This window comes from Ictalurus furcatus, chromosome 23 (genome assembly GCF_023375685.1).
Source record: "Ictalurus furcatus strain D&B chromosome 23, Billie_1.0, whole genome shotgun sequence".
NCBI classification, from domain to species: domain Eukaryota; kingdom Metazoa; phylum Chordata; class Actinopteri; order Siluriformes; family Ictaluridae; genus Ictalurus; species Ictalurus furcatus.
This window is the reverse complement of record NC_071277.1, coordinates 2,598,208-2,621,811: the sequence shown is the minus strand read 5'-3', so window position 1 is coordinate 2,621,811 and position 23,604 is coordinate 2,598,208. Positions and strand designations below refer to the sequence as shown.

Below are 23,604 nucleotides of genomic sequence, written 5' to 3'. Positions count from 1 at the left end.
CAACTTTGAAAGCAATTTTCTCCTTTTTCACTTTTAGGAGTAACCAGACTTTAAAAACGCTATAACTTTCCGTGTGATTGAGATACATGAAAAAGAGAAACCTATTTCAGGAAAATCTGTAGTTTTTAAGAGCTATACGGTTAGAAAATGTGAAGATTTCACCACGTGAAGTATTTTCCCAGGCCACCGCATACATATTTCCACTTTCATTTGTATATTTAAACGTACTTTATAACTTAAGACATTCATGACTGATCAAATACATTTAAAGTACGTGGTTGTAAGACACTGTGTACATTCCATATTTGACCAAACTGGTACTTTTAATTCATACATTAGGATATTTGTCCATCTTTTACTGAAGATTAATAAATACGGAGTTGGAATAATACTATAAGAAATTTTAATCTAAATGAAAAAAATCTGAATCTGAATGGTATTATATTGATTTTGTATTATACGATTTAATATTTCGCATCCAAATTAAAATCTAAAATCAGAATTTCAACTGCAAGGCCTGTGATTTAATGTTTAAAATTCAAAATGAAGAACATGTATAATGAATTTCTAAAAAAAAAAAATGTGTCTATTAATTCATATTTTATCTTTCCCAATAACTTCTGGGTAACCTGCAGGCAAAAGCAGTCGAACACAGGAATAAGGAACTTTGCTTTCTCTGAGAAGGCCACGTGATCTTTCAGATTTGTCCCAAATAAAGATCCCTTAATTATTCCGCCCTTTAAATAGGACAGACTTTCTCTCACATGTTTACACGCTGCCAAAACACTCCGTGTACCTAGGCAGCCCTAGGCTGTCGATACTGCGGTAAAATAATATAGTTGATTATGGTCAGGGGCTTCTTACCTCGCGGCTGAGTACGCTCTCGGCTGCAGCTTCGGTAAATGCTCTGTAATACAGCAGAGGACACGGGGTTACAAACGCTGACATATAAAGATGGCATTAAGAGCATTTCACATTATTGTAGACATCAGATTCAGGACGGTGCCTTTAAAATCACTTTTAACACACAAAACTTTGAGCCAAGCCTCGCACCTTGTTCTGATACCACACGGCTGACGATGAAAGTGCTTCTTCATGGAGCTTTTCTCTCACATTCTGCTTGATCACCCTAAACAAAGGTTTTGCACACCCAATTATGCCCAAGTCCTGAATATTGTAGATTTGTACCCAAGAACTGCTGCTGTAATGAAAATGACTCCTGTGTTCATCCCAACACTGACACACAGTATGCCCATACTGAACACGCTTTCTACACACGTAGTACCGTTTCATTTTATACGATACCGTCGTAGACGGAACTATCTGGAGTCACCCAGAACAGGATGGTTTCCCTACAAGTCTGGTTCTTCTTCCTTACGTCATCAGAAGTTTTTCCCCTCGCCACTGTAGCCTCTGGCTTGCTCATTAGGGAACGTAATGTACATCCAGATTTCTGTATTTCAACAAATACATTCTGTAGTTAGAGCCTATTATTGCACCACCAACTGCTCACGCACAGTAATGTTTTTTTTTTTTTTTTTAGATTCGTCCTCAGATTGGGCCCATACATGAGTGTGTCCAATTTTGGTGAAAATACCTCATTCCGTTCAAGAGTTATAGCCATTTAAGTAAAAGTGGCCACTCCTACTTCAAACGTTTTGACGTGCCCTTGTGAGGTTAGATCAAAAAGATATTTGGATAATTATTGATCATGGGATTCCACAGAATCTTTCTGCACTGGTGTGGGTCTTTTTGGAGTCTGGTTCAACATCTTTTCGAATGTTTTTATGTCAGAACCCACACTATCATGTTTGTTATAGTTTCTAAAAAATAATATACATATTTTTTAAATGTACTTTGTAGCTCCGATACCAATACAGACAATAAAAAAAAAAAAAATAAAAATAAAAAAAACACGTTAGCTGTCTGACTAAGGCAACTCGTTTTTGGATTTAAGGATTAAACATTTCAAGCAGCTGTTACATATCTGCTCTGCTCTGGACTGAGTTGAGCCTCATAAAAATAACATGTTTAGTCTTCATGGCAGCAAGAACTACAGAGACATGTCAACCATTTGCTTGCATTTAATGAGTTGCTCAGGCTCTGGGCTACTGATCCGAAGGCCACGAGTTCAATTCCCAGTGCTGCCGCTACTGTTAAGGCCTTGAGGTCCTTAACTTTCTCTGCTGTAGGGACGCTATATCATGACTGACCCTGAGCTCTGGCGCCAGCCTCCTAACGAGTTAGGGAATGTGAAGGAAAGAATTTCACTGTACTGTACTTGTATAGGTGCAACAGTGATACAGCGGGTAGCATTGCTGCCTCACAGCTTCAGGATCCACGGTTCCCTACTGAGCATGTTAGAAGAAGAAGAAGAAGAAGAAGCTTGGGACGTATAAGGTACATATGTGCGGAAATATAAAATATCCTTATGAAAGGTTTCGATCAAACTCTTTTCTCTGTGTTGTATATCTACTCTCCAGAGACGTGGATATTTACCTGAAGCGAGGGAGACAGTTGGATTTCATGTGATTTTACTGCCACCTAGTGAGCAATCAAAACCATTTCCAAAAACATGCAAGAGTGCTACCTTTCTAATAACCCCACTGTACATGCTTTTTGTTGTTACCTTGGCTTGTCTGTGCGAGTGTCTGACTCTCTGCCAGATATGTACGCATGCCGGCACATAATTACACAGTCCCATGCAAAAGTATTGGAACGGCAACGTCCATTTTTTTGTTTTTGTTTTTGCTATACACTGATGCTCTTTTCTGTTTCAAAATGGCTTGCTTTTCTCCCATAGACAGCTCTCTGGTCTTCATGTTGGTTTATGCTTTTCAACAACAAATGCAGCCTTCACAGGCGAACCCCGGGGCTCAAACCAATAGTAGACATTCAGAGCTATTAATTGTTCAAGCAATCAATCTAACCGGGCACGCCTGGATAACAAGAAACGCCACTCAGTCGTGTGTTCCAATATTTATGATCACTTGAAAAGTGGGTGGGTTCAAACAGAAGGTGCTATGTTCGAAATTGTTTAACACATCTAGATATATAAATATCCGGAAGCGAAAGCTGAAATTCGGATCGGTCGTCTCATTTTCATCTTCTGCTCTCGAACACAGATGTCTTCAGTGCATAACAAAAACGACAGAATTAACCATAAAATTATCCCAATATTTTTATTCATGTCTCTCATTTCCTTGTTTCCCCTTCAACGCTTCGTAGCTCCACCCTCTGAGGACAAACGGAAAGGATGCAGGGAAAGGAAATAAGGACAGGGCGAATTGAGGACAAACTTATTGGCTAAACGAGACATCCTTGCTCACTGAAGCATCACTTTAAAGTGGTTTCAGTTACTAAGGACATATTGCAGAGATCTGAACAGATTATACAAAATACATTGCGACCACACACTGAATAAAAAAAAAAAGACATGAAGAAAGGCATAAGTTCATCATACATTTAAATATTCTAAATAATTTTTTTCATGTTAGGTACATTTTTATTTAACTATATGATCTCTCTGGAAATCTAAAGACTCAGAGAATTCATACCTATACAGATATATAGGTGCATCGTGCTGTCGCTTTACAAAAGCAAAAAGCTGTCCTGTACTTGTAAGTTAAAGCAGTGGAACCTACGATATCTCAAGAATGTTTGTTTTTTTTTTTTTACACAAGAAGGTTCATCTGCTCTTAAGAACGTGACGGCAATGTAATGTAACGATGGACATCCCTCGATTAAGGAGAAACGTATTCAATATCACGGAACATTAGACAACTGAAAAATGACCTCTATGACGAAAACACTTAGATAATCAGTGATGATGGTTTAACTGACCAATGAGGAGGCTGAGAGGAGGCGTGCAGGAGGGAAAAGCACGCAAAAGGTCCAGTATACACAAGCTGGGTTTTCTCACAAATCGGTCATAATCTGCAGCCCCCTCGCGGCTACACAACTCCTGGAGTCGTCTCTTCTCCTGAGCTTGCTGCGTGCAGTCCACCAGAGATCGCAGAAAAGCCTGGAACACACCCACACACACACACACACACACACACACGCACACACACACACACACACACAGTAAGCCCTGATCTGCTATCAGTCCAAATCCTTAAAGCAAGGAAGTATCCATTTGTGACAGTTTACCGTGTATAACTATAATACAATTTTTAAATAAGTAAAACAATCAGTCCCACTAAAGGAGGCATAGCATCTGCACCTGTCATTCACAATAAAGGGGGTGTGGCCTCCCATCCCTCAACGCTAACATTTTTAAAAACGTAAGTAAAATGTCATTTTAATTCTTTTAAATTTTAAATATTGAACAATACTGAATGATATATTACTGTACTGAAATGGCTCATGAGTCAGCAGAATTTTATTGCATCACTGGCTGTTTTGAATGAGTTTTTTATTCTTTGTCCTAGCGAAGGAGGCGTGGCCACTGTCTGTCAGCCCCAGTCAAGGGTGTGCGGCCTCCGACTCCTGAATGCTAATGTTTAAAAAAATATATCAAACCGTTTGCACAATACCGAGTCATATTGAGTATTGAAACGGCTCTGAATCAACTGAAATTTCTCAAATCATAAAAAAATCTATTATACTTTTATCCAAGTGAAAAAGGAGCGGCCTCGGCGTCTGTCGGTCCTAGTCGAGGGGATGTGGCCTCCTACTTCTCAAGTCCAACATCTTCATCTTTTATTAAACTCAAACTGCTATTACTAAACTATAGTGAGTCATAGTGTATCATACTGAAGCGAGTCTGCATTGCTGAATCTTTCATGATATTTTTATTCATTGAATCACTGCATCAATGTACAGTGTGTTGTTTTGTGTCAGACACCATTTTACACAGTGTGTACATTACCTTTTTGGGTATACTCCTTATCTCCAAGCACCAGGTCAAAAGATACTGTAGAGTACACTTTTCTGTGATGTAGGGAGGAACTCGTGCTCCTGTGGATGCACATAATATAAATGCTTCAAACAAAACTGTATTCTCTTGTGTAAAATGATTGGCACAATACGCACGCACACACACACACACACACACACACACCTCAAAAAATTTGAATATCATGGAAAAGTTTTTTTTTTTTTTTTTTTCCGTAATTTAATTAAAGAAGTGGAATTTTCATATATTCTAGATTCATATATTAAGATTACTTTCATCTTCCCCGTGATTTTGCTTGTGTTGAAACCTTTTTTGGAGTTAATTCGCTGATTAGATCTCTTCTCAGGTCAACGTTTCTGTATTATAAACTCTTTATTCTAATATTTTGAGATGCTCCTGTATGTGTATACATATACATATACGTATATAGGTGCGTGTGTGTGTGTGTATATAACAAATCGGGACACGCCATCATGACACGCTACCCTTCTTTTTGGTGGTTTTGAGCAGCTGCAGGTGAACAGAATGATTCTTTTTGTCATGTAGACTCAGTCTGTGAAGCAAGTCCTCCACTTCCGTCTCTCTGTTTGGACAGAGGAGGTCAAACGCATCGCCCGGCTGGTAAGAAACACTCTCATTCTGCAGTGATGATCACAAATCAGAGCACGTTAGTTTGCATGCTCAAGAAGCTGGCGATATAACAAACGTGTGGCGATGTTAAACACCGTATCATCATCATGCTAACTGCTTAACCTTTTGGCTCAGTTACAACATTGTCATAATTTCATTTACAAACACGTCTACGTGTAACTGCACCTGGCATCACTTTCAACTATCGGATGTCGCTGCAGCTGAATTCTGGCAAAAATGAAACGGAATTAAAAAAAAACAAAAAAAACAGGGTTTTGAACAAAAAATGGGTTTTTCTGCCATATATATACTTTTTTTTAAGGGTATCTCCATAAAGAAATATTAAAGTCAGGACTATGATTAGGAGAGCAGGATGGAATCGGCAGGAAAATCTGTTATATATGTTTTAAGTTTAATTTGAGAGCAAGGACGGCAAACATACCTTTATATCGAGCTCCAGCAGGATGGCAGGTTTCACCGCATCATCTCGAGTTAAACAGACTGCTCTTGAAATCGGCACTTCGCGAAAGCCTCGTGCAACAACATGAGCTTCCTCCTACAAGAGAAATTTCTTTTAGCACAGATACAAAATAGACTCTGGGTCAGGTTTTGTCTCGATTGTGGTGTTTCAGCTGTACTTTCTTTGGCCATGTTACACTGTTATAATAATTTGAACACACTTTCCGTTATCGTAGCATCTGTGATACTGTTTATTTATATCAAATGTATTTCTTCTTTGGATGATCAACCCAATCCCATATGCATTTCCTGTATTAAGTCAGTTAGGGTATCAACTTTTTGTTCCCCCCGTAAGAGGTTATTTCGCAATAGCTAAGACAGTGGTTTATTTGTGCTTTTGATTACTACATTAGATTTTGAGCGGGTCAGAGGTTTACCTACACTTTGGAAGTATTTAGAGGCATTGCATATTAATTGTTTAAACTTGAATCAAACCCTCGGGAAAGCCTTCCATACGCTTCTCACGACACTTTGCAGGAATTTTAGCCCCTTCCTCCTGACAGAACTGGGGTAACTCAGTCGGCTTAGACATGTTTTTTTTTTCTTTTCAGTTCGGTTCACAAATATCCGTGGACAAAAAGGGATTCGGGTCAGGGCTTCGTGATGGCCACTCCAATGGTTTCACTTTGTTGTCTTTAAACCATTTTGTAGGTATGCTTATGATCATCGTCTGCTGGAACACCCAGTCGTGACCAAGTATTAACTTTCTGCCTGTTGTGTCGAGGTATTGTTCAGTACTTCTAGATCATCCTTCCTCATGATGCCATCTATTTTTCCGAAGTGCACCAGTCCTTTTTTCAGTGCGAGACCCCCGCAACATGCTGCTTCCACCCCCATGCTTCATGGCTGCTTCGGATTAAAAGCCCCACACTTTTTCCTCCATGTTACGGACAAAGAGGTACATTTTTGTTTCAACTGACCAGACAACACACCTACAAAAGGCTGGTGCTCACCTGCACACTTCAGTCTATTTTTTATTTTTATGCTGGTCTTAGAATATGGGCTTCTTCCTTATGTGACAACCTTTCAAACCATGACGATGTAGGTCTCTCTTAACGGTGGATATACCGTACATACTTTGATACCCTCGCCCTCACCAGTTCCTTTGTTGTTGTCTTAGAGTGCAGGTAAACCTTTCAAAGAGTTCATTTGTGCCTCTTTCCTGAATGACACCGTGTCTGTGTGGTTCCAGAACGGTTATATTTGCATTCAGTTGATCGTATAGATGCTTATGGTACCTTGAGTTGTTTAGAAATTTTCACATATCAGCAATGGGATTTTCATATAGTATCAAGAGCACCGTCTCTAACATTTACAGCCTTTCTACAGCCATAGGTACGCTCCCAATTAACTCATAATTGTGACCGTTGGCCAATCGGAAGTTTAAAAAAAAAAGGGACATGTCAATTTCTTGAATATGCCATGATAGGGCAAGCACTTTTCCGCTCTGTGGTGTTTTCTGATGCATGCTTTTACAGGCTAGCTGATGCACAGGATTATGGGATATGTGGGACGGTGTCATTATTTCTTGATAATGTGTTGAGTGCACAGCAACAATTCTGCCGATTAACCAATTACCCATCAGGCTATTGGCTAGCTAGTGATTAGGCCTAGTGGTTCCCAAAAACTCTTATCAAACACATAAAAATTTTACCGTATTGAACAATACTCTACAGCCACCATGTCCGACTTTTGCTCCTCGTCTGTCTTCCTGTAAGCGACTGGGAAAATAAATAAATAAATAAAATCTCACCTCTCCAGTAGGCACATCCCCAAAACACACCTCTAGGTAAGATGGGGGAAGTGCAGGGATGCTGAGTGAGGACTGAGCGAACGGAGCTATGGATCGATTCAAAGACGCCTCCAAAGGAGTTTCTGCATCCAGGCTCTCAGTTTCAGATTCCGGTTTGAATTCCCCTGCATCGACATCACTAATATCCAGCAGCTGAAGGCTTTGTGCGGTCGACTCGAGTTTCACCTGTACGGCCACCGATTGAGGACCATCGCTCAGAGAAATGCCACTAATGAGATCGGAGGCAGACATTTTGGCAAATATCTTCTTTAGTGCGTCCCAAAGTCCATCGATCCACGGGTCCAACACGACTTCCAGCCTGAAAAGGAACCAACGACTGATTTGGAATTTTTACTAAAAGTCTAACAGGAATAAAAACTTACATCCTAAATAGTTTTGCACATCACAACGTTTCTATTAAGTCCCAGAAAGTGACTATTTTCATCTTCTATGTAATACGACACATAGTTTAGCCCTGCCACTGAAGTTCACTCGGCCTGATGCAGCATAATATTACAGTCTATGTTAAGTAATTTGACGGCCTCGGTCCTTACCCTGTACCATCATCAGCAAGACCAGTTTCGTAGAAATGATTTGCGCCAAGTTCCTGTAGACGTCTGTCAATGGTTTTTCCACAGTTGCAGAAATCTGTATAATTGGTGTCCCCCAAAGCTGGATGACACGAAAAAGATGGTTATTCTCGCACTCTGAGAACTGCTGGTCTCCATTATAATTGCTCTCGAATAATCATTTACCCAACAGTGCGTAGTGCAGATGAGAGAAGTGATCACGGGGCAGAGATTTCTTCTTGATGCTCCTGACAAATTTCAGGGCAGTGTCTGGAGGTTCACCATCTCCCGTCGTGGAAACGACAAAAACCACAGGGTTGTGTTCTGTCTCCAAGTTGTACTGCAAATATGAACGGAATCGTTGAGATAAAATCAATCGCCTCTGAGCGTTAGAGAAAATCGCCGATGTAATCACGGCTATGCGAGTTTACACTGTGGCCTCGCGCTGATATTACATTTTCAGATCATGATAACTGGCTATTATTTTATTACAGGATCGCAGTAATCCAAAATCCAGCAAACTTTGCAATGTTTTGAGTAGCTCGCGAAATTTTCCAAATCATGGCAGATTTTCGGCACATTTGGGCCAAGACGCGTCACGTGACCTCATCACAATGTGCATTCGGCCAAAGCCTTCTTCGACTCACGTGCGGTGAACGTGACTACAGCTAAAAGGTCTCATTTACCGACAAACATCACGGTGAAAGACCGTGCAAGACATTTTCGCGCGACCGCAGTTTCGCCAGTTCGGGAAGTTTTCCGCAAAAAAACAGGACAAAAAAAACTCAAAAACAAAATCCGTGAAGTCCTATATGGACTGGTTTATATATTATCACGATAATGTTTTTAAAAATGTCTAATGTGGTTTTCAAACTTTCTTGAAGAAAGTCCTGACAATGTAACAGAGTTATGGAATTGTTTTCCTGTGATACTTGCACATTGTGACTGACAGGCACAGAGGACACGCCTTCGGCACTGGGATTAATCCTGAGGTTTTTAAATAGGTGCTATACAGTATATTGAAACTTGCAGCATGTCCTACCTTGTCCCCTTGGCTCAGGCAGCTGACCTCTGCCTCAAAGCCATGCTCGGCGGCCTGATCGGCGAGCTGCTCAGCTATGGACTGAGCTTGACCTTTCTGCGACCCGTACAGTATCAGGAAGCGAGGTGATGAAACCCCACGGGGCATGATAACGTGGAAACTGTGGACTGAAAATCAAATGCAGGATACATCGCATGAATCTTGCCAGTTTCACACATAGGTTATACCTCTAGGATGACCCCCTACCTCCAGTAAGTGGCCAATTATTTTCCGTTCGAATACCTAGAAAATAGCACCATGGACATTTTAACATCGCTCTCGGTTGCTGCTCTGACTAACGCCCTTCTAACCCGGTCACGGACTTACAGGTAGACGACTTCCTCTAGTCATAGCTGTGCCGTATTCTTAACATTTTTTTTTTTACTAACAGATTTAACGGTGGTCTGCAGAAAGTTCAAAATTTGGGAGATTTTGGAATAACCAAACTCTGTACACCTGCTCATTCACGCATTTATCCGATTAGCCAAATATGTGGTAGCAGGTATGCGACGCATAAATCCACGCAGACACAGATCAAGAGATTCACTTAACGTCCACATCAGACATCAGAATGGGGGAAAAGTGTCATCACGGTGACTTTGATCGTGGCATGGTGGTCGGTACCGGACGGGCTGATCTGAATACAAAATGTCGCCTGAACTTTTTCCAATCTTCAACTGTCAAGCCTGGGCACCACTGCGTCCTCAGATATATGGCCTGTTCTCAGAGGAGAATGAACTCGATGTGCTCTTCTTCTGTCGTAGACATCCGCCTCAAGATTTGATGTGTTTTATGTTTGGAGATGCTTTTCTGCTCATAACGTTTGTAAAGAGTTAAGTAACCGTAGCCTTACTATTAGCTCAATCTTTCTCCTCTGACCGCTCTCATCAACAAGGCATTTACATCCACAGAACTGCCACTCGCTGAGTGTTTTACGTTTCTCTAAAGAGACTGTTGTGTGTGAAAATGTGTTTACACCTCGAAAGAAGGCAATCCTTCCTCGACCTTCTGCACTAATTTAAACTGTAATGCAGCTGTGTAGCAGGTTATCATGTCCCATCTGGCTTCAGGAACATCAGATCATCATGGAGAAGATGAGCCATTACTGTTCATTTCTGTGATGCACTGCTGCAACTAATCCAATTTTGTGATTATCAGGTCATGTAAACACCTGATTTCATTAATCCTAGACATTTGCTCGATTTCAGATCAAGCCTGATCCGTCGGTGATTTGTACGGTAGTAAAGGAAATTTCGTCTCTTTTCAGCGAGCCGGTGTAGTCAGCCCAGCTCACCGAGAAGCGCTGATTCTTTCAGCTCTCAAATGACTCATTCCGAGGTTTTAGTGTTGGCCTATTAAATGATTGAAACGGTTCGATTAAGTCTCCTTGTGATTCTTGTTATACACCCATTTTGAAACGATGTGTCGTCAATTACCAAGAACATTTAGAAAAAGGCATATTATATGTATATGTAATATATATATATATATCTATATATTAGTTCTTGCATTACTCTTCATCTTGGACTTCTTTCAGAATCAGTCCTGGCTGGAGATTATTACAGATACAATTGGCAGTGAGCAGAAAAGCTATTACTCAAAAATGGTTGCAGCGGAGTCCTTCAGCGACAGCCCAACGGATTGAAATTGTACGTGACATATGGAAAGGCTTACTTAGACTCACTTGACACTTTAATAGGAACACCCGTACCTCTGCTCATTCACGCAATAATTCGATCATGTGGCAGCAGAGCAGTGCAGAACATTCTGCAGATACAGGTTAAGAGCGTCAGTAAATGTTCTCATCAAATATCAGAACAACGTCCGTCAGCCACGAACAGGAACTTAAGGCGACCGTACGCACAGGCTTATCGAAAAACCGAAACGGTTTTCCGACGGTCCAGTTTTGGTGAGCCTGTGCCTACTGTGACCTCAGATTCATATTCTGGGCTGACAGGAACGGATGTGGTCTTCTGCTGTTGGAGCCCATCTACCTCAAGATTTGATGTGTTTTGCTTTCTGAGATGCTTTTCTGCTCACCGCGGTGGTAAAGAGTCTCTATTCAAGTTACTGTAGACTTCCTGAATCAGTCTGGCCTCCGACCTCTCATGGGTTATTATTTTTCTCCGCACCGTTGAGATCCCAGGAGATCAACGGTTTCTGAAAGTCAGTGAGATCACATTTTTCCCATTCTGATACTCAAACATTAACTGAAGCTGTGGAGCTGGATCTGCGTGATTTTATGCCGTGTGCTGCTGCCACATTGACTGAATGGATAATTACATGAATTAGCAAGTGTATGGGTAAGTGTATTTAGCAGATGCCCTTTTACAAAGAGACTTATAGAAGTGCTGTTATCTTTTTTATAAACAAATCCTCATGCTAGTTCTCTAGGTCACAGACTAAGAGTACCATCAACAAAAGTTTGTGAAAACTTTGTCGTTTTATATTGTTGGCATTAATTAAAGAATATGAAAAATAAAGAAACTGAGCCAACACAAACCCATAAATTAAGTCAAATACAAGTAATTCAATTATGACTAAAGATATACCACTGTATAAATAGAAAACCTTTTCTGTACTTTGTTTCTAGATTTTGACCTTTTCAGGTGGTGTTACACTGCTATATATTCAATGCACATTTTTTATTGGCATAGAAGTTTGTCAAAATTACTTCCACTTCTGCTTCTACATTGGGAGGAAACCAGAGAACACGATGGAAACCCACATGAACATGAGAAGTACATGTGATGCTCCGCACAGAGACACCTGAACTCAGGATAGAACCTAGGTATCCTAATATTTGCCTAAAAAGAGTCGACTCCGAATATTCGCCTAAAAGAGACGGCTCCGAATATGCGTCTAAAAGTGTCGGCGCTCAAGATTCACCTAAAAGCGTCGGCTCTCAATATTCACCGTAAAGAGTCGGATCTCAATATTCACCTAAAAGAGTCGGATCTCAATATTCACCGTAAAGAGTCGGCTCTCAATATTCACCTAAAAGAGTCGGCTCTCAATATTCACCTAAAAGAGTCGGCTCTCAATATTCACCTAAACGAGTCGGCTCTCAATATTCACCTAAAAGAGTCGGCTCTCAATATTCACCTAAAAGAGTCGGCTCTCAATATTCACCTAAGAGAGTCGGCTCTTAATATTCACCTAAAGGATTCGACTCGTAAGATTCACCTAAAAGAGCCGACTCCGCATATTTCACCTAAAAGAGTCGACTCCGCATATTAGCCAAAAAGACTAGGCTCATAATGTTCACCTAAAAGAGTCGGCACTTAAATGTCACCTAAAGGAGTCGACTCTTAAGATTCACCTAAGAGTCGACTCCAAATATTCACCTAAAAGAGTCCACTACGCAAGAGAGTCGATTCGTTGGCAAAGGAAACAACGTTCTCGTCCAGCCTCGTCAATAACAAAAGATGAAAACTCACACTACGTGTTCATGTGAACATTAAACACCTGTATCGTATGATGATAGTACAACGATAACTGAAACGTTATAAAGTTTAGCAACACGTTCCGCAAAATTTAACTCCTTTCAGTTGACCTCAGACACATCTGATGTAATCGAAGCCTGGATTAACTAAAGCGGGTATTAAATGCGGGTTGAAAAGCAGAACAACAGATATTTCTGTATAAAACGCAGAGACAGTTGATACACAAACTTACCTTTATATTACTAACAACAGACACATAGCCTCCAACAGAGTTTACGTTTTACATATGACAGCACCACACGAGGTTCTCCTACACAACGGAAATACAACATAAAAGCGATACGGAAAATCAGCCCTTTTTAAATAATAAGGAACGCCCTTCGCGCCATAGATAACTTAACATTGCGGTCGATCCAGATGCTATAGAAAGGTATTTTTGCTGGCGCGAGAATAAGTAAGATCTCGCGATAGTGGAACAAACCATCTGCATTAAACTTTTTATTTTTTGAAAAGTGTGTATAATGCGTTGTTGAATGCCTTTAGTTCGAGCGCTTGTTGTAATATTTCAAAAGTTCATTGTCGCTTCGTGGGTCAAAACTAAAGAAAACATAATAATACGTGTGGCCTCTTCGTCTAAAAGGATTTGGTTTCGTCCGCCTCGCCCCGCCCCGAGATTCTTCTAGAAGGCGCCGGCGAGGTGCACACAGCCTCGGTTGGATATAGTCCTCTAAAAATAACAATAAAAAGAGTTTCTTTTGAGCTGTGTGTGTTTCGCCGTTCACAATGTCCACTTTGGGAACCCTCGCGTTCGATGAATATGGACGGCCTTTCATAATTATTAAAGACCAGGATAAGAAATCTCGTCTGACCGGCCTTGATGCGCTTAAGGTATTTTCACTGAAGCCAAGGGCCTCAAACCAAATGCCCACATAGGGGCCTAGATTAGTGCACTCTCTTTGGTGTGAAATAATGGCGAGTTCGCCATAAGCAGTGCACTCTGTATCTAATCGGTTACTCATTTGGGATTCGGCCATTTGAGCTAACTAGCCGGTTAGCTAGTTTAGCCGGACTTCTTTCTTTTTGAGTTTTACTAGTTTCATAGTCTGTGTAGACGTTTAGTATTAAAACTTGATAGATTTTCAGGGGTTAATGTCTAGTCATGTCTGAGACCAGTGTGATATTTATTAATATGTTATTGTTGGGGCTTAGCTTAGCTTAGCTTAGTTTAGCTAGCGGCGTGCTGCTCTGCACATGTGCTGCCTTTTATTTCCCGTTTAATGAATTTAGCTAGCGGATTATCGCAGTACTGAGAACCTGATTATTATCAGACGTTATATTTGTTAATCTTTAAAAAAAAAAAATAGTGTGTGGCCATGCACGTTGGATATTTTTTTATTACGTTTTTAATTAAAAATTTAAAAAAATCATGTTTTTGGTCAGACTGCACTTGTGCAGGGAAATGTGGTGTTTTAAGGTTATATCATGTGTTTAACTGCATCTCTGTTTTTCAGTCCCACATCATGGCTGCAAAAGCTGTTGCCAACACCCTGAAGACCTCACTGGGTCCCAATGGTAGGACACACCATTAATTATCCAAACCTCTAGTGGGTTCCGTCTCAAATCTGCTACATCACTGATGAGAGTTTGCAAGAGAGCACGCTAAGATCTGAAATGTAAATTCGCACTTTAAAGTCCCTGTGAAATCAAAATGGAAGTTTTGTGGCCTTTAGTATGGATATGTTAGCCTTAAGGTTATCTCTGACAAGATTTGCATTTAGAAGGCACGGTTGAGGTCGTAAGTTTAGGTACACCTTGCAGAATCTGTAAAATGTTCATTATAAATTTTTTTAAAAAAAAAAAAGAGAGAGAGAGAGGTATGATAATTGCATTTTGTTGCTGTTTTAGTTCTGCCCTGAATGAGCTGTTTCACACAACAGATTTTTACACCCTGTGTAATCCACGAGACACAATAATAACGGAATTTACACCCGCGAACCAGTTCAAAAGTTTACATACGCTTGATTGTTAATACTGGGTCGTTACATCGATGTTTTGCGATAGTTGCTCACGAGTCCCTTGTTTGTCCTGAACAGTCAAACTGCCCACTGTTCTTCAGGAAAAATCCTCCAGGTCCTGCACATTCTTTTCTCTTCCTGCATATTTGACCCCTTTCCAACAGCGACTGTATGCTGTAGACATCTATCTTTTCACACTGAGCATCAGTGAACGTTCGCACCTTTTTGTAGTAGTCGTGTACGAGTCCCTCAGTTGTCCTCCGTATGAAAATATGGACCTCAACGTCGTATAGCCGCTGATGGAAAAGATTCAAATATGTATAAAATGCTAGAAAAGCAAACAGTGTGCAGGACCCGGAGGATTTTTCTGAACGGTGGGCGGTTTAACTGCTCAGGACAAACAAGGGACTCTGTTTTTATATACACACACGTCATTGATAATCAGTATTTTATACAGTTTCCCAACTGTACATTGGTTAAGAAGGAAATTGCTTGAATTCGTGTGCTTTTTTTCTAATGTCAGGTTAACATTAACCCGGGCTGTGTGGTAAGCTAAAAGCTATTGGCTATTATAAAAGGGGGGATGAGCCACTCAATAGGTCACGTGCTGACTTCCTGTTTCAGAGGAAATTACTTGTGCGTCTCATCAGCTCCCTCGGTTGTGTATCAGTATAATCTGCATGAGTTCGGGCACCGGTAAGGTAACCGGCTCGCTACAAATTGGGACACCGATGACTCGATTTTCCGGCGACATGACTATGTACTCGCGTTGTAAAACATCACCAAAAAAATTAACAAATTAAAAACATTTGTTTTATATGTCGTACATTTGTTAGCTTAATCACACTACTTTCTGTCATGGTATGTCAAGCAGGATGATGGACTAACTAGTGGATTTTTATTATTTTATCATGAAACACTTCAGTCATTAGACTGAATCAAACCCTATATAGAAGGTAAAATAAAGTTAAAAATCGCTAACGTAAGTAATCATCTGAGAGGTACAACAGTGACAAGCTACTTATAGTCGTAGACAGAAGTTGACAGAGTTAGGCTGCCGTATTTTTCAAGCTTAGAGGCTTCGGAAAATATGACCTCTTTTCCAGTAAAGGAGCATGGTGAGCATCGACGGTCCCAAGTTTTTGTAGTGAATTGTGGGATTTAAAAAAAAAAAATTCAGGTAGCGAACGTTCCAGTGCACTGGAAGGATTTTGCGATTGAGACGGCCCTTAAAATGGCCGACTCCCTGATCAGGGCCCTAGGGAGCCGATTGAGATGCAGCATACGCTAACGCATTGAATAATGCTGCACGTTTCAAGGCACTTCACAGGAACTCTAAGGGTGTACAATTGTATGGTTGGGAAAATGCAGGGGGAAGTTTGTCTCCTGAATTCATTTGGTTCACATTTTGCAGGACTTGATAAGATGATGGTGGATAAGGACGGAGAAGTGACGGTCACCAACGATGGCGCTACCATTCTCAGCATGATGGACTTGGATCACCAGATCGCCAAACTCATGGTTGAGCTCTCAAAGTCTCAGGATGATGAGATTGGAGATGGCACCACTGGTGTTGTAGGTGAGAAGCATCACAACCTCAAAACATACATAGGGGATTTGAATTGGAGCACCCCCACCCCCGCCGTTCCGAAAAAAAACGCGTATCGGAGAGTACAGACCAAAGTTGTGTCCCGAATGACGTACTATACACTTACACTATGCAGTATGTACTCTTCCGTCACAGTGGCACGTGATGTGAAACGCTGCTAGCTTTAGCAGGACACCCAGAATCAACATTACCTTTTATGACCTCTGTCACCATCAGACGGAGGCGTAATCGTTGCGTGACACCGGAAAAAAGTGTGTCCTCCAAGGCAGGGAGGCATTTTATATTAAATGTAGCATAGAAGACTGTAACCTGCAAACTTTACAAAGTGGAGCTTGTGTAGCACAGAAGCGCAGCAGTGATGCACGAGCACAAACTTGTTTATATCCAGAATGCTCCACTGTGTGCAAGGGGTTGGGGAAACCGGTGGCAGTTGCTTAAGAGGTTCAGGTTAATTCAAGTTTGTCATTATATGCTGTATTTGTGCGATGCAGTGTAAATTCTGTCGTTTATTATAACGGCCGCGACGTATTCGTAACGAGGCCGCGTTGCTCCTCACTCGCAGTGTAGACGGGATGATGCACAACGGGAACGCAAGTAAGATCTGTAATGTGTAATTAAAACACTACAGTCAAAGTAAACAAGTAAAACAATGTCTAAAGGCAGTGAGTAACATGAACCACAAGGTGCAGTGAAAGTGAGATTTTATTAATTTAGGACTGTAGTTTGATCAGTTAGTCTGGGTTTTTTGTGCATCCATGAAAAATAATGCGTATATAAATATAGTTGGACAAACAGTTGTGTTAATATAAAGTTTAGTTTGAAGTTTATATTTGTAACACTCAGCTTGTGGATTTTATTTTAGTTCTTGCCGGAGCTCTTCTCGAGGAGGCTGAGCAGCTCTTGGACCGAGGGATCCACCCCATCCGAATCGCTGATGGCTACGACCAAGCCGCGCACATCGCCATTGGACACCTGGATAAGATCAGTGACAGTTTCCCCATCGACATCAACAACACCGAGCCGCTCATTCAGACAGCCATGACCACACTCGGTTCTAAAGTGTGAGTTCAGGTTTACTTTTATTTTATATACGCCTGTCAAACTCTTACCTTCAAATTTCAACAGCAGCCTATTAGGCAAATGAGTAAAAGAGCAAGATGTAGAACAGATGGTAAGTACCAATAAGTAGTGCACAGTCACCGGGGATTGTAATTATACACTTACTGCCCTCTTTATTAGGAACACCTGCATATTTCATGCAGTTGTCTAATCAGCCAATCATGTGGCAGCAGCGCAATGCACAAAGTCACACAGATACAGGTGAAGAGCTTCAGGTAATGTTCACCTCAAACATCAGAATGAAGAAAAAGTGTGATATCTGTGATTTTGATGGTTGTTGGTACCAGATAGGCTGGGTTGAGTATGTCAGAAACTGCTGATCTCCTGGGAATTTCACACACAATCTCTAGAGTTTACACAGAATGGTGTGAAAAACATTGAGTGAGCGACAGTTCTGTGAGTGGTAAAGCCTTGTGGATGAGCGAGGTCAGAGGAAAATGGCCTGATTGGTTCGTGCTGCCAGGAAGGATATGGTAACTCGGATAATCACTCTTTACAACCACGGTGAGCAGAAAAGCATCTCGGCAAGCCCAAAATATTGAACCTTGAGGTGGATGACCTACAACAGCAGAAGACCACATCAAGTTCCTCTCTTGTCAGCCAAGAACAAGAATCTGAGGCTATCATGGGCACAGACTCATCGCGACTGGACCGGTCCTTTTTCAGATGATCATTCTGCTCTTTTTTTCCTCTCTTTTCAGGATTAACCGATGCCACAGACAGATGGCAGAGATTGCAGTGAATGCCATTCTTACCGTGGCAGATATGGAGAGGAAGGATGTGGATTTTGAGCTCATCAAGGTGGAAGGGAAGGTTGGAGGTAAACTGGAGGACACTCAGCTTATCAAAGGGGTCGTCGTGGACAAAGAGTTTAGCCATCCTCAGATGCCCAAGGTACCGTGTGTGTGTGTGAGAAAATATAAAACAAAGACTTACCGTATATTTTTTATTTTTTTTTAAATGTTTTTAAATAGATCATTTAAATTAGACAGCCATCTTTCTACATCTTACCAAGCTTCTTTGAGCTGTCTCTATTTTGGTTCCACACTGGATCAGGTTATGGTACACAGAACTAAATAACAAAATTATGACCATATTGGGCTAGCATTTAAAATGAATGGATTAACTTGACCTAATATACACTATGGCTAAAGGTTTGTGGACACCTGGCTATCATACCATTACTTCAAAGTTAGAAGCACACAGTTGTATTGAATGTATTTGTATGCTGTAGCATTACAATTTTCCTTCACTGGATTAAGAGGCCCAAACCTGTTCCAGCATAACAATGTTCCTGTGCACAAAGTGAGTTCCATGAAGACATGGTTTGCCAAGTGGCATGGCAGTGGGATAAATTGAGTGGCCTGCACAGAGCACTGTTCTCCTCACCCAACATAAAAGCCTGAGCTCACTAACGCTCTTGTGGGTAAATGAGCAAATCCCCAAAGCCATGCTCCCAAATCTAGTGGAAAGCTTTCCTGGAAAACTGGAGCTTATTATAACAGCAACAAAAAAAAAGTGCGGGGGGGTCAACAAGCACACATGGGTGTGAGGGTCAGGTGTCCACAAACCTTTGGCCGTATGGTTTATTTATGTTTTTTTACAGAGCTACTTAAATAATCTTATAATAACTGGATTGTGCAGATTTAGACAAAACATAAGAATAGAATACTGAGGAAAAAGAAATGCTGCTTTCCGTATGCTGACCGACTTTATCTCAGGATAACCTCGGGCAAAATACTGCCTATCTAGACAGCCTCCTCCCCACGAGATGCATATTCTAGCAGATTCTCTCGACGTTGTACGGATGCTGTAGTGTTTGAGCTCTTAAGAACATGCTGCACTGCTTGTTCCTCACATAGTTCCTGCCCTAGGCTGCACCTGATATTTGACTAAGGCTTTTATGTAACACTCAATTCATTTGCAGGTCTTAAAGGACACAAAAATCGCCATCCTGACATGCCCGTTCGAGCCACCCAAGCCTAAAACCAAGCACAAGCTAGATGTGACCTCAGTGGAAGACTATAAAGCTCTACAGAAATATGAGAAGGATAAATTCCAGGAAATGATTCAGCAGGTCAGTGTGTGATCTCTTGTATAGGAACCGATGATGGTATATATTTGATCGCTAAACAGTCTAATCAAGCAAACACTTCTACATGCATTATGCGTCTAAATGTGTTAATTGTAAGTCGTATATCAAGTAGTGGGTGTGTGCTGATCACTGAAATGGAGACGTTTTCTGTTAGGGGCTGTTTGCGTAACTTTTTTCTTTTTTTAAATGGAGCGAGACTCCAGTGTTACTGCATTGTAACATGGGTAAATCCGTAACTTGGTTTACCCCTATGGCAGAGTCTTCAGAATGGAGGACACTGTTTTGTGGGTAACAGCTACACCGTTTATTTTGCTTATTAACTTGGAGAAAAATCTGAGGTCATGATTACAGCTGCTATAACTTGATTAATAACAGGAACTAACTTCATTCATAGACATTGAATTACATTAAATATAACTACAAACTGCTAAAAAATATATATATTTAATTTAAAAAATATTAAATAATAGTTGGTAAATTGCTAGAGAGTAAAAGGTGATCGCATCACATCACTTTGTCATTGATTTGCCTTTAACATAACAGAAACGTGAGTTAATGCACAAGCACATAGGCCTCTATTTCTAGGTAGAAGTCGAATGGAGCGCAATAGTGAATCTGTTAGGGCAACAATACAGCTACTACTGTACCATGTAGCACATGTGTGCAAAACTGTTATCAAGCCCAACAGTTTTATTGCAGTTTAAAGAAAGGGGGAAAAAAACAGGCCGACCGATTTCACGTGCAGTATGTAGGCTTCTTGCTTAGATAACAAGAATGGCATAGGAGAGGGAGAAGGATATTCTACTTTAGTATGAATAATAAGCGGTACATGAATCGATCAATTTGTCGATGTCACTGTGACCAGGTGAAGGAGAACGGCGCTAATCTTGCCATTTGCCAGTGGGGCTTTGATGATGAGGCAAATCACCTGCTGCTGCAGAATGAGCTGCCTGCCGTGCGCTGGGTCGGAGGGCCCGAGATTGAGGCAAGTCCAATTCTGACACCGTATTTATAATGTAATTATACAGATTAAGTTGTGGTGTGTCTTGTTGTTTAGTTATTGGAAGTCCTTGTTGTTCTTGTTTCTAATCTCATTTCTCTGATTTAGCTGATTGCCATCGCTACCGGCGGCCGCATCGTGCCCCGATTCTCTGAGCTGACTCCAGAGAAATTGGGCTATGCTGGCCTGGTACGGGAAGTCTGCTTTGGCACAACTAAAGATCACATGCTCGTGATCGAGGAGTGCAAGAATTCCAGAGCTGTTACCATCTTCATCCGCGGAGGAAACAAAATGGTAATCGTTAGGACTTTGTTATCGAAACACTTTGACTCTTCCCAGTAGGGTCTAATAGTAAAGAATAAGAAGTTGTGAAGTCATCAGAACACACACCTTTTTTTAAAAAAATCTCACTGATGTTTGTGGTATAATGTCCTCAGATTATCGAGGAGGCTAAGAGAGCGCTCCACGATGCACTGTGTGTTATTCGTAACCTGGTTAAAGATAACCGCATGGTTTATGGCGGCGGTGCATCTGAGATTTCCTGCGCGCTTGCCGTTAATGAAGCTGCTGATAAGGTACATTTTAATCACGCTGTCTCAATTGTACCCTGTTATTACAGAAATATGCCTGTCCCCCCCCCCCCCCCCCCCCCCCCCCCAAGTCATGATACCACCATGCCTATAATAATGGGAATGTTTTAATTGAACTATTTCTTCCCCCCTCAATAGTGCCCCTCTCTGGAGCAGTACGCCATGCGGGCATTTGCTGATGCTCTAGAAGTCGTTCCCATGGCATTAGCAGAGAACAGCGGGTTGAACCCCATCCAGACAATGACCGAGGTCAGAGCTCAGCAAGTCAAAGAAAACAACCCTGCACTGGGAATCGACTGTCTGCGCCTGTCCACTAACGGTACGTAGAAGTGCTCGGCCAGAGGATCGCTTCTCTGATTAGATAAAGATGGTTAGGGGAAAAAAACGTATAGTATTAATATATTCGATGACACTGCTGCCAGATCACTGTGCACAAAGCTGACGAAAATTAGGGGTCTAAGTTCCAGCACTAGAATTTTTTTTTTTTTTTTTTAAATACAGTGTTTAGAACTGAAAATCCATTCTTAAACATTGTTCACTTTATAATTTTTGTTGGTTTCATTCCATATATTCCATTCAAATGATGACATACACTCCTAACTGGGTTAACGGTAAGTAAGTGTTATGGTCAGGTGTCCACAAACTTTTGGCCATATAGTGTACAAGTCATCTGAAGCTTTCAGTACATTGGATCCCAAATATGATCCCCCTTCGAGCCAGCTGTGGAGGTTCTTAGAGTGCATGCTTATATTGTCTGTGGCTATGTAATTAACCATTCCAACCTTTTTTTTTTTTTTGGTAGGCTCAATCACTGACAACCAGTTACTGATGCTCATTAACTAATCGTTTTTTTATTATTATTTATTCTTTACAGACATGAAGCAGCAACATGTGATCGAGACCCTCATTGGAAAGAAACAGCAGATTTCTCTAGCAACCCAAGTGGTGAAGATGATCCTGAAGATCGACGACATCAGAAACCCTGGCGAACCAGAAGACTGATCACGTCTCCGGCACTCTGACAGCGACGTCGTCGTTCAGTGTTATTTATCATTTCGTACAGCACTCGTATACCATGTAGATCAGAAGCAACCATTAAAATGTTGTTAAAACTTAACGTTTCTTTTGTTGTCGGTTTTAACACAAAGTACAGCATTTAAGTACTCAGTTGTCCCTCTTCCTAACAATGTGCACCTCAATACTGCGATTAGACATAAGCATCAGTAGACGATGAGTTCATCTGTCCATCCAGCCAAGATTCTCGTTAGTGATGTCGCTAGCCGTTTAACGTTTGTAGGATTTATATGGAATCATCACTGTAACCATCAAGACGAACCCATTTGGAATCGATTCAGACGGTCAGAGCACCGTCAAACGTCGGGGAAAAAAGCTTTTCTTCAAAAGCTTCCTTCTTGCCTGAAGGGTGTTTCTAGCATAGAGATTACTAACGAGAAGGATGAGACTTCTTAGTAGAGGCCTCTCAATCAACCCGGAGTCGTATTTACTTGTTCTAGATTTTAAAAAAAGACTAGGTGAACATTTGCATATGACCTCTTCACTTGGCTCCACACTGATGATTACTTTTTCAACTCGTTTTAAGATGTGTATTCAAAAGGTAGTGGTTAATAATAGCACTTACGAAATGTCCTAATTTGTTTGCCAGATCTCAGACCCTGGTCCTGTGTTAATGATTGCCAATACACACAGACTCTGATTATTACAATACATGCACACTTAAGATCTAGGTGTGGAAATGCTAAATATCTTACAGGAGTATTAGATTTTACTGTAACTTAGGCACAGTGAACCAGATATTGTGGTAATAAAACTAAGATTTATTTCAAAATGAATGAAGTCAATTATTAAACGACCCAGGATTAGTTAAGTCAACAAAAGCACTGCTATTTCATTCCATTAACAAGATTTGAGCTTTCTGATGGACACGTTTCTGCCGTCTGGAATCGAATAATAGTATTGTAAAGTAAAATAATGAAAAATACCTTACGAAGCACTCGTAGTACTAACTTGACAACAGAAAGCCCACAATGGCTAAGAAAACAATTCAGTCTTAGTACTAACTAGGTTCCTTAATACAACCACAAAGTGGATCATTACATATCTACCAAACCTATGCATTATAATATGACTAATCCCACTAAGCATATGGCCAAAAGTCTGTGGACAACTGACGATCATACACCTAGATTTAGTTCCTCTAGTGCTGATGCAGTAACCGCCA

The 23,604-nt window shown here is 40.9% G+C and overlaps 2 protein-coding genes across 2 annotated transcripts in view; one reads left to right on the top strand and one right to left on the bottom strand.

Moving 5' to 3' along the window:
* The window catches only part of mtrr (5-methyltetrahydrofolate-homocysteine methyltransferase reductase), a 38,068-nt gene extending 24,788 nt beyond the window's left edge, over positions 1–13,280 (bottom strand). The window contains exons 1-10 of the mRNA XM_053612133.1: positions 13,170–13,280; positions 9,453–9,619; positions 8,597–8,750; positions 8,396–8,513; positions 7,803–8,160; positions 5,973–6,086; positions 5,386–5,539; positions 4,874–4,962; positions 3,844–4,024; positions 865–907 (exon numbers count right to left, since the gene is read on the bottom strand). Coding sequence (XP_053468108.1) covers positions 865–907; positions 3,844–4,024; positions 4,874–4,962; positions 5,386–5,539; positions 5,973–6,086; positions 7,803–8,160; positions 8,396–8,513; positions 8,597–8,750; positions 9,453–9,599 — 1,358 coding nt within the window. The 5' untranslated portion in view covers positions 9,600–9,619; positions 13,170–13,280. The remainder of the gene's footprint in view (positions 1–864; positions 908–3,843; positions 4,025–4,873; positions 4,963–5,385; positions 5,540–5,972; positions 6,087–7,802; positions 8,161–8,395; positions 8,514–8,596; positions 8,751–9,452; positions 9,620–13,169) is intronic.
* Positions 13,281–13,609: 329 nt separating this feature from the next.
* Positions 13,610–22,483, top strand: cct5 (chaperonin containing TCP1, subunit 5 (epsilon)). Its single transcript, XM_053612137.1, has 11 exons — positions 13,610–13,825; positions 14,449–14,509; positions 16,367–16,531; positions 17,424–17,622; positions 18,382–18,574; positions 19,608–19,757; positions 20,641–20,760; positions 20,884–21,069; positions 21,213–21,350; positions 21,504–21,684; positions 22,240–22,483. Exons 1-11 carry the CDS (start codon positions 13,721–13,723, stop codon positions 22,365–22,367), a joined length of 1,626 nt encoding a protein of 541 aa, XP_053468112.1. The 5' UTR covers positions 13,610–13,720; the 3' UTR covers positions 22,368–22,483.
* The last annotated feature ends 1,121 nt before the right edge of the window (positions 22,484–23,604 follow it).